General features: G+C 48.2%; 1 protein-coding gene across 4 annotated transcripts in view; it reads left to right on the top strand.

Moving 5' to 3' along the window:
- The first annotated feature begins 1,040 nt into the window (after nucleotides 1–1,040).
- The window catches only part of ARHGAP30 (Rho GTPase activating protein 30), a 20,362-nt gene continuing 10,454 nt past the window's right edge, over nucleotides 1,041–10,948 (top strand). For 2 of the 4 annotated variants that reach the window (XM_017515049.2, XM_017515047.2), the window contains exons 1-2: nucleotides 1,130–1,483; nucleotides 9,685–9,787. In XM_017515049.2, the coding sequence (XP_017370538.1) occupies nucleotides 1,387–1,483; nucleotides 9,685–9,787 (200 nt within the window). In that variant the 5' untranslated portion in view covers nucleotides 1,130–1,386. Of the gene's footprint in view, nucleotides 1,484–9,684; nucleotides 9,788–10,948 lie in introns of all 4 variants that reach the window. The other 2 variants (XM_017515050.2, XM_037733675.1) reach the window with 2 other exon arrangements.

The following is a 10,948-nucleotide window of genomic DNA, read 5'->3' as shown; positions in this document are numbered from 1 at the left end:
TCTGGTTTCTGTCTTGCCCCTTGAACTGTGTAAGCTCTGAGTCACACGCTGTCTGTCTCAGGACCATCCTTCCTGAAGTCTCAAGTAGGCGAGGACTTAGGATGCCTGTAGCTGGGAGGGAAAGGGAAAGAATTGGCCTCCACAAGGCCTTTGGCTATCCCCAGGTAGGAGAGTGGAGCTAAGGACCTTTTCCAGGATAGCTAGTGCCTTAGTTGGCAAAGCGTTTTAAATTCTTTTGTGTGTGTGTGTGTGTGTGTGTGTGTGTGTGTGTGTGTGTGTGGTTTTTTTTTTTTTTTTTCTTTAGAGTCTCGCTCTTTTGCTCAGGCTGGAGTGCAGTGGCACGATCTAAGCTCACTGCAACCTCTGACTCTGGGGTTCAAGCGATTCTCTTGCCTCAGCTTTCCAGTAGCTAAGATGACAGGCGCCCACCCCCATGCTCAGCTAATTTTTGTATTTTTAGTAGAGATGGAGTTTCACCATATTGGCCAAGCTGATCTCTAACTCCTGACCTCAGGTGATCCACCTGCCTCGGCCTCCCAAAGTGCTGGGATTACAGGCGTGAGCCACCATTCCTGGCCTGAATTCTTTATTGTACTGGAGACTCAACAACAGCTATGTGAAATAGGCAGCAGTGTACGTTTTTTACAGGTAAATAAACTGAAACTCAAGTTAAATGAGTTTTACAGACTGTTAGAGGTGGGAGGATTTAAACGTCCATGAGTTCGCTCCCTCCATTTTCCTGGGTGTGGAAACTGAGGCTCACTGAAGTCATGTGATTTGACTTAGGTGCTAGGCTCATCAGGCAGGGCCCAGGCAGCCTCCCTCATGAGTGTGCTTTTGTGTCACCTTGCTCCTGGTCAAGCCCCAGGTCTCTAACTTGGACCCAAGAATTCTAGTCTCTAAGGGAATTGGTCACCTGCTCACACCCCAGACACCATCACCCCACCCCAGGGCTCTGACATCACCTCCCCTGACCAATGAACGAAGTCCAAGCAATGGGTGAGGATGTGAATGTCAGCTACCTCCCCCACCCTGTGGTTGCAAAGATGCTCTAACAGGAAGTGGGTTAAGGAGCTGCACTGCTTCCTGCCCCCAAAAGCTGAGCGGGGCAAGAAGGGCGAGTGCCAGCCTGGGCCACGAGACACAGGACACAGTTTCTTGCCAGGGTCCTGGCAGCTTCCTCTTCAACAGCCACTTCCGTGTGGCCAGAACCCCAGAGGCAGGAGCTGCTGCCTGTTGCCCAGGCCACCCTCCACCCCCAGTTGGGAGCCCTGCCCCCCTGGGGCCGGGCCAAGCCCAGCAGCTAGCTGGGATCCCATGGGGGACTGGTAGGGACCAGGTCTTGGGAGATAGAGGTAATCGGGCCAGTGCCCTGGAGCTCTGGCCATGAAGTCTCGGCAGAAAGGAAAGAAGAAGGGCAGCTCCAAGGAGCGGGTGTTTGGGTGCGACTTGCAGGAGCACCTGCAGCACTCAGGCCAGGAGGGTAAGGAGGCCGCTCAGCTGCTGTGGGTGGGTTGGGAGGCACTGAACGTCTGCAGCCCGATCCAGCCTAAGGGGCAGAAGCAGCTTCGAAGTGCTCCTAGGGAAGAGGCAGTAGCCTGGGTTTGCCATTCAAGAGAACTGTAAGCAGGCAAGACAGGAAGGGTGGCTGCCTTGTGTAGCTTTCTGAGGATGGGTGGATGAGGGGATGAGAATGTAAGCACCCACAGAGCAATGAGGGGGAGGATGGAGAGATTGGAAACCCAGGAAGGGTGGATGAAACAGTGGGCAGGTGACTGGGAACAGGAGAGGGAGGTTGAGGCGACAGGGTCAGGAGGGGAGTGGCTGAAAGGGCAGTGATCTGAATGAAAGGAGACAGGGAAGGGCCCCAGAAGGGTCTCAGGATGGCCCTTGAAGCAGGTGGTTTTCTGGCTGGAGAACACCCAGGGACGAGGTCGTAGGCTGTTCCCACTGCAGCCTCGCTGGGTTGCAGGGAAAGATGTGGGGCTGGAAACAGCCTCCTTCCCCAGTCTCTGTGATTCTCTTGTTCTCCCTGTACAAAAGAGAAACAAGCTCAAAGTGGGGGCCAAGGGGAGACACTGCTGAAATGGGGAAGAATGAAAGAAAGCGTGAGGCCTGGCTTGAAGCCGGAGGTGCAGAGTACAAAGGAGGGTGCGTGTGCAGCTGTCTGTGAAGCTTACCTAGCTCCCTCCCTGGGTTACCTTGGAGTGGGCTCTGAAGCCAGAAGGACCAGGGACAATATCAGGTTCACAGCAGAGCCCGACATGGAGCAGCCACTCAAAATCATTTCTTAATTCGATTTGAAATCAAACCCAGGTATCCTGGCTGCCCAGCCTAGCTTGTTTTTGGCACTTCAGGCTCCTCCTAGAGAAGGGCACAATTCTTTCCCCACTCTACCCCATCCCACCCCACCCCAATCTGTCATTTCCTCTTTGTCCCCTCCTCTGCTCTGGGCTGTGGTGCTTGCAGTGGAGGCAGGGTGATGGTGGTTCCCAGATCATTTCCTGCTCTTAGCCCCACCCCTGCACCCCTCCTTCCCCTTTTCTCCTCCCGCGAGAGGACCCGTATCCCCATTAGCCTTGGTTAAGGGAAAGCCCAAACCCCAAGGACGAATGTGAAGTGGCTGAAGCAAACTTCTCTGAGCCTTCCTCTTCTCATTGGGCAGAGCGGAGGTGGCACAGCCATGAGTGCCAGGCTTACTCCTTTCTAAGGGATTCCTCTCAAGAGCTATGATTCTTGGCCAAGGACCATGAGATTTAATTGGGGGTGTTGTCCTCCCAGCTCAAGGCAAACCCTCAGTTCAGCCTTTCCTGGTACTGCCCTTTCCTGTGGTCCACTAACCATCCCTATCTTGAAGCACTGAACCCACAGCCAGACCAGCCTCTGCCTGCATTCCCAGCAGGGAAGGGGCACGCTCTCTAGAGGGGACAGACATCTGATTGCTGAGTCCTGATCCTAGCTGAATCTCAGCGCAGGGGACTAGAACCTCACCTGAGCCCAAGGGTGGGGTGATCTTGGGCACCAAAATAGCAGTGGTGGCCGCTTCCCTATCCCCCAAGTCTTCCCGGTACAGAGAGGTAGAAAGTGAAAGGAAGGACAGAGAGAGGCTGGTGATGGTTCTCTTTAACCCAATAGCCACAAAAACACGAAAGCAAGGAGATGTGTTTCCGGTTGCTTTATCATCCCCGGTCATCTTGGTCTCCCCCATCCTCACAACCTTGCTCCATCTCAACCCTCTCTCCAGCTCTTTGCCCCATATGGGTCTCTTCCTTCCCTACGCCCTATATGTACTGAGTTCTTTCTTTTCCTAATCTTCGATAGATTGTTCGGATTTCTAATTCTCCAGGTCCCTAAGCTTTGGGCCCTCCTCCCTGAACCTACCCTCATTTCCTCATGTCTCCCCCCCTTTGACTTCATCCCTCTAACCCTGTCTGTAGCCTTTATCTCTGACATTATCTCTCTGATCTCTAGCTCCCTAACTCCCCCATCTCAGTGGCCCTGTGGTCTCTTCCCCCATCTCCTTGACCCAGTTCCTCTATGGCTGTGATTCCTTAGGCTCTTGAGTGTCGTCTTTAAAGGACTCTGGAGGTTCAAAATCAACAGAGGACAGGATGGAGAAGACCTGGTTTGGATGCTACTCATGTGACAAAAGCCTGGTGGTTTAGGTGACAGCAGAGTATTTATGAGTCAAAAGAGTTGGCTTAGCATTGGGCACCCAAGAGTACAGCAGCAGCTCAAACAAGGAGGGCCTGTCCCAGCTCTGCATTCATCACGGGGAACCTGAGGTCAGAGGGATCCTAGAAAACGGGAGCGGGTACTGAAAGGATGGATGGTGAACTGTAGGGCTGAGACTAAGGACAGGCAAGAGAGGTGACTAGGGTGCAAAATTTAAGGAAGCATTCACTTTCAGGGTCCTACAAGTGCTCTAGGTGCCTTTTTTTTTTTTTTTTTTTTTTTTTTTTTTTGTGGGTGTTTTTTTTTTTTTTTTTTTTTTTTTTTTTTTTTCTGAGATGGAGTCTTGCTCTGTCACCAAAGCTGGATTGCAGTGGTATGATCTTGGCTCCCCGCGACCTTTTCCTCCCAGGTTCAAGCAATTCTCCCTGCCTCAGCCGCCTGAGTAGCCAGGACTACAGGTGTGCGCCACCATGCCTGGCTAAGTTTTGTATTTTTAGTAGAAACAGGGTTTTGCCATTTAGTCAGGCTGGTCTTGAACTCCTGAGCTTAGGTGATTCACACACCTCAGCCTCCCAAAGTGCTGGGATTACAGGTGCATTCTTAAGAACGTACTCAAGACCAAGCATGGGCACCGTTGGCATTTGTGTGGCCCTGAGAATAAGTGCGTCCTTAAATTTTGCACACTAGATGCTTCCATAATCCCACCCAACTCCTGCCTGTGGTGTACAGGAAGATGAAGAGCTTGGAAGCCAGGTTGTATGAGGAGACTTGAAAGATTGTGATTGGCCAGGCCCAGTGGCTCACGCCTGTAATCCCAGCACTTTGGGAGGCCAAGGCAGGTGGATCACTTGAGGTTAGGAGTTCGAGACCAGCCTGGCCAACATGGTGAACCCCCATCTCTACTAAAAATACAAAAATTAGCTGGGAATGGTGGTGTTCGCCTGTAGTCCCAGCTACTCGGGAGACTGAGGCTGCAGTGAGCCAAGTTTGCACCACTGCATTGCAGCCTGGGCAACAAATTGAGACTTCATCTCAAAAGAAAGAAAGAGAAAAGGGCCAGGTGCTGTGGCTCACACCCATAATCCCTGCACTTTGGGAGGCCGAGGTGGGCCAATCACCTGAGATCAGGAGTTTGAGGCCAGACATAGAGAAACCCTCTCTCTACTAAAAATTCAAAATTAGCCAGGCGTGGTGGCACATGGTTGCAGTAGGCTCAGATCTTGCCATTGCACTCCAGCCTGGGCAACAAGAGGAAAACTCTGTTTAAACAAAAAAAAAAAAAAAAAAAAAAAAAAAAAAAAAAAAAAAAAAAAAAAAAGAAAGAAAGAAAGATTGGGGTTGATGAATTTATTCATTATTTTCTTCATTCCACATTTCTGTCATACTTTATTCAACAAAGAGCTTGGGATGACTTCCAAAACCCAAAACTTTACAAAAAGTTAGAATAAATAACTGAAGTAATTGGGTTGAAGGAAAAACAAGAGGAAGAGAAAGATCAGCACCCAGAAATGCATATTACATGGCTCTGTGATTCTTAGAGGTGAGCTCTGAGCTTCCTAGTGGTTAAAGAGATAAACATAGGCCAGGTGTGGTGGCTCACGCCTGCAGTCCCAGCGCTTTTGGTCAGGAGTTCGAGACCAGCCTGGTCAATATGGTGAGACTCCATCTCTACTAAAAGATACAAAAATTAGCTGGGCCTGGTGGTGTGTGCCTGTAGTCCCAGCTACTCAGGAGGCTGAGGGACCAGAATTGCTTGAACCCACCCAGGGCAAGACTCTGACCCAATATAAATAAATAAACAAATAAACAAACAAACATAATCAAGTGCAAGACTCATGCGGCCCATAAGAAAAAAAAATAGATGGCTTAGGAGAAACACAGCTTTTTCTTTTTCTTTTTCTTTTCCTTCCCTTCTCTTCCCTTCCCTTTCCTTTCCTTCCCTTCCTTTCTTTCCTTCCTTTCTCCCTTCCCTTTCCCTCCCCTCCCCTCCCCTCCCCTCCCTTTCTTCTTTCACAGTCTTACTCCATTGCCCATTCTGGAGTACAGTGGTGTCATCATCACTCATTGCTGCCTCAAACTCCTGGGCTCAAGCAATCCTCCTGCTTTAACCTCCCGAGTAGCTGGCACTACAGGCATGAGCCACCACATCCTACTAATTTTTTATTTTTTGTAGAGATGAGGTCTTGCTGTTACGCAGGCTGGTCTGCAACTCCTGGCCTCAAGTGATCCATCCGCCTTGGCCTCCCAAAGTGTTGGGATTCCAGGCTCCAGCTTCCATGCCAAACCCAGCTTTTTCTGATACTGATATATGAGAGGAATTCCTCTGATGGGTCCTAGTTAATAGGACCCAATGTTTTGTGATTGGCAATATTCTCCTTTAAATCTCCAAGGGATGTTCTTGATTCTCATAATTGATTAATTCAGAGTCATTTAACAAACATTGACTGAGCACCTGCTCTGTTTCAACACTGTGCTAGATGCTGGGAGGATGTTATTATATGTTAGGAGGTATAAATACAAACTAATCCTAACAGATTGCAAGAAGTGCTATAATACTGGTGAACTATAATATAGACATAAGAAAAAGGGTTAGAATTGGTGGCTATGTTTAAGATGTGATTTGTTTTTTATGTTTATTGTTTTTTGTTTTTGAGAGGGAGTCTCACTCTGTTACCCAGGCTGGAGTGCACTGGTGCAATCTCAGCCTACTGCAACCACTACTTCCCAGGTTCAAGTGATTCTCCTGCCTCAGCCATCCAAGTAGCTGGGACTACAGATGCACGCCACCATTCCAGGCTAATTTTGTATTTTTAGTAGAGATGGGGTTTTGCCATGCTGACCAGGCTGGTCTTGAACTCTAGACCTCAAGTGATCCGCCCCACTCGACCTCCCAAAGTGCTGGAATTACCGGTGTGAGCCACCGTGCCTGGCCTAAGAGGTATTTTAAGAAATGCATAGAAATGCACAGAGGGTAATTCCAGGCAAGGGAATAATATGAGTAATGGTACCAAGGCTTGCTTATGGACTAGCAAAGGGCTGGATTATAGGACTTGTCAAGGAAATGTCTGGAGCTGTGGCTGGAATGGTGTCTGGACCTGATTTGTGAAGGGCCTTATATACCAGGCTGAGAAGTTTCTATTTAATTTTGTATCTTTAAGGTATGCAATGTGGATTAAGGTGGGGCAGAGTTGGGTGTATTCGAGGCAAAAAATCTAAAGTAGAGAAGTGCTTTAGAAGACAACTATGTAGCCTTGTGGAAGTGGGATTCAATACATGTTTTTGTTTTGTTTTGTTTTTGTTTTTGTTTTAAGACCGAGTCTTGCTCTGTCACTGAAGCTGAAGTGCAGTGGCACAATCTTGGCTCACGGGCAGTCTCCGCCTCCCGGGTTCAAGCAATTCTCCTGCCTCAGCCTCCCAGTAGCTAGAATTACAGGCATGTGCCTCCACACCCAGCTAATTTTTGTATTTTTAGTAGAGATGGGGTTTCACCATATTGGCCAGGCTGATCTCAAACTCTTGGCCTCAGGTGATCCGCCTGCCTTGGCCTCCCAAAGTGCTGGGATTACAGGTGTGAACCACCTCGCCTGACCCAGTTTCTGAGGATCTATCATGTATGAGACACCATGTCAGAAAATATAAGGAATACCATGATGGATCACACTTAGATTTTGTCCTTAAGAAGCTTACAGTTTAGTAACAGGCGGGAGGCCAGGATTGGGAAAGAGTACAGCTTGTTGTAACCGTGATTTGAGTTCTGGCTCTAGCTGGGTGCTGCTGGGCACTCAGTACTTCTTTGACCCTCAGTTTTCTTATCTGTAAAAATTTTTTTTTTTTCATATTTTCTTGTTTTGATTGCCATGGCTCTGTCATCCAGATTATTTAATTTTTAAGATTAAATGATAGACATATACAAAGCAGGCCAGGTGTGGTGGCTCGTGCCTGTAATCCCAGCACTTTGGGAGGTCGAGGTGGGTGGATCCCCTGAGGTCAGGAGTTCAAGACTAGCCTGGCCAACATGATGAAATGCTGTCTCTACCAAAAATACAAATATTAGCCGGGCGTGGCGGCACGTGTCTGTAATCCCAGCTACTTGGGAGGCTGAGGCAGGAGAAGTGCTTGAGCCAGGAGGTGGAGGTTGCAGTGAGCCAAGATTGTGCCATTGCACTCCAGTCTGGGCACTCCAGAGTGAGACTCCATCTCAAAAAAGAAACAAACAAAACCTACAACAACAACAAAGAACTAACAGCCATGATCTGAGCTTTCATACCAAAGGGTGTGTTTTAAAATAATCCTCAGCAGTCCTGTCCCATCTCAGTTGGGACAATTAATGTCCCTTCACCTTACGTACAGTGTTTTGTAAATGCACTTTTAAGATAAATCCTTGGCCGGGCGGTGGCTTATGCTGGTAATCCCGGCACTTTGGGAGGCTGAGGCAGGCAAATCACCAGGTCAGGAGTTCGAGACCAGTCTGACCAACATGGAGAAACCCTGTCTCCACTAAAAATACAAAATTAGCTGGGTGTGGTGGTGGGCACCTATAATCCCAGCTACTTGGGAGACTGAGGCAAGTGAATTGAGGAGGTTGCAGTGAGCCAAGATCGTGCCATTGAACTCCAGCCCAGGCGACAGAATGAGATTCCATCTCAAAAAACAACAAAAAAAGATAAGTCCTTGACTCTGCCTCCCCTACCAACCAGACTGTTGCCCCTTTAAAAATAACTAGTAATTACAGACAAATTTTCTTTCCTCTTTCTTTTCTTTTTTTTTTGAGATGAAGTTTCACTCTTATTGCCCAGACTGGAGTGCAGTGGCATGATCTCAGCTCACTGCAACCTCCACCTCTCTGGTTCAAGTGATTCTCCTGCCTCAGCCTCCCAGATAGCTGGGATTACAGGCACATGCCACCACGCCCAGGTAGTTTTTGTATTTTTAGTAGAGGTGGTGTTTCACCATGTTGGTCAGGCTGGTCTCAAACTCCTGACCTCAGGCTATCCACCCCAGGTAGATTTTTTTTTTTTTTTTTTTTGAGATGGAGTTTTGTTCTTGTTGCCCAGGCTGGAGTGCAACGGCGTGATCTCTGCTCACTGCAACCTCTGCCTCCTAGGTTCAAGCGATTCTCTTGCCTCAGTTTCCCAAGTAGCTGGGATTACAGGCGCACACCACCATGCCTGGCTAATTTCTTGTATTTTTAGTAGAGACAGAGTTCTACCATGTTGGTCAGGCTGGTCTTGAACTCCTGACCTCAGGTGATCCACCTGCCTTGGCCTCCCAAAGTTCTGGGATAACAGGTGTAACCTACCACACCTGGCCCAAGAGAGACAAATTTCCTTCTTTTTGTTTTCTTTCTTTTTTCTTTTCTTTTTTTTTCTTTTTTTTTTTTTTGAGATAGGGTCTCACTCTGTCACCCAGCAGGCCAGAGTACGGCTTCCTGCAGCCCTTGCCTCCTGGGCTCAGGTGATCCTCCCACCTCAGCCTCCTGAGTAGCTGAAACTACAGGTGTGCACCACTACACCCCTTTCATGTTTTTGTTTTTGTTTTGTAGAGACAGAGTTTCACCATGTTACTCAGGCTGGTCTTGAAATCCTGGGCTCAAGCAATTTACCTGCCTCAGCCTCCCATAGTGCTGGGATTACAGGTGTGAGTTACCCAGCCTGACAAATTTCACTTTAACAATGGCAGAACTTTTTCTAACATGTGCACAGCCAGGTCACAAAAAAACAAAAAAAAACAAAAAAAAAAACCAACTTTCTAACAAAGGGCTGATTGGGTAGTTTGGAGAGGCAGTGAGCTCCCAGGACCTTTAGGACCCACTTAGCAGAGATACTAGATGGGGTGGCAGGGTGGAGCTGATGACCTGTAGGAATGTTTCTAACGAGTTTTTATTCCATGAGCTTTGCCCATGGTCTCCCCAAATCCCCTTCTCTGATGCTTCCATTTCTCAGACTCACTGCAGTCTCTGACCTCCCAGATCTTCTGATTTTGGTGTCTCTGCCCCATCTGTGTTCCCAGTGCCACAGGTGCTAAAGAGCTGTGCAGAATTTGTGGAGGAGTATGGAGTGGTGGATGGGATCTACCGCCTCTCAGGGGTCTCCTCCAACATCCAGAAGCTTCGGTGAGTCAAACAGAGCGGGAGGGCTCTGTGACCAGGAGGCCAGGGAACCAGAAGGTCATAGTAAGGGTTGCCAAGGACAGCAGACAGGGGGAGTGACAGGCAGTGGGGAGAAGGAAACACAGAGGCTAGATAAGGTCCTAGGGAAGTGCTCTAACAACTCCTAGAAAAAACGTGGAGACCATGGGCACTCCCCGAGTTTGGCACACACACACACACACACACAATACACACATACAAACTCCACTTTCACATACACCATCCCCACACACACACCTAGCTTTAAAAGAAAAAACTTAGATATAATTAACATATCACAAAATTCACCATTTAAAAAATGTATAATTCAGACTGGGAGTGGTGGTTCACTCCTGTAATCCCAGCACTTTGGGAGGCCGAGGCGAGCAGATCGCGAGGTCAGGAGTTCAAGACCAGCCTGACCAACATGTGAAACCCCATCTCTGCTAAAAATACAAAAATTGGCTGGGTGTGGTAGTATGCGCCCATAATTCCAGCCACTCAGGAGGCTGAGGCAGGAGAATTGCTTGAACCTGGGAGGCGGAGGTTGCAGTGAGCCAAGATTGTGCCACTGCACTCCAATCTGGGTGACACAGCAAGACACCATCTCAAAAAAAAAAAAAAAAGAAAGAAATTCAGTTGTTTTTAGTATATTCACATAGTATATATACTTCAGATCGTGATGATGTATAATCATCACTACAATCTAATTCCAGGACATTTTCTTTTTTGAAGGTTCATACCACCATGTTTGCCTAATTTTTGTATTTTAGTAGAAATGAGGTTTCACTATGTTGACCAGACTGGTCTTAATATTTTTTTTCAATTTTTTTTTTTTTTTGGGATGGAGTCTTGCTCTGTTGCCCAGGCTGGAGTGCAGTGGTGCGACCTTGGCTCACTGCAGCCTCTGCCTCCTGGGTTCAAGTTGTTCTTCTGCCCAGCCTCCCGAATAGCTGGGGCTACAGGCATGTGCCACCACACCTGGCTAATTTTTGCATCTTTAGTAGAGACAGAGTTTCACTATGTTGGCCAGGCTGGTCTTGAACTCGTGACCTCAAGTGATCCACCTGCTTTAGCCTCCCAAGTACAGGGATTTCAGGCGTGAGCCACCATGCCCTGGCCTGTGTATCTTTTTTTTTTTTTTTT

Source organism: Cebus imitator, unplaced genomic scaffold, assembly GCF_001604975.1.
Source record: "Cebus imitator isolate Cc_AM_T3 unplaced genomic scaffold, Cebus_imitator-1.0 Scaffold541, whole genome shotgun sequence".
Lineage (NCBI taxonomy): Eukaryota > Metazoa > Chordata > Mammalia > Primates > Cebidae > Cebus > Cebus imitator.
Note: the sequence above shows the minus strand (reverse complement) of the source record. Positions and strands in the feature narration are given on the sequence as shown.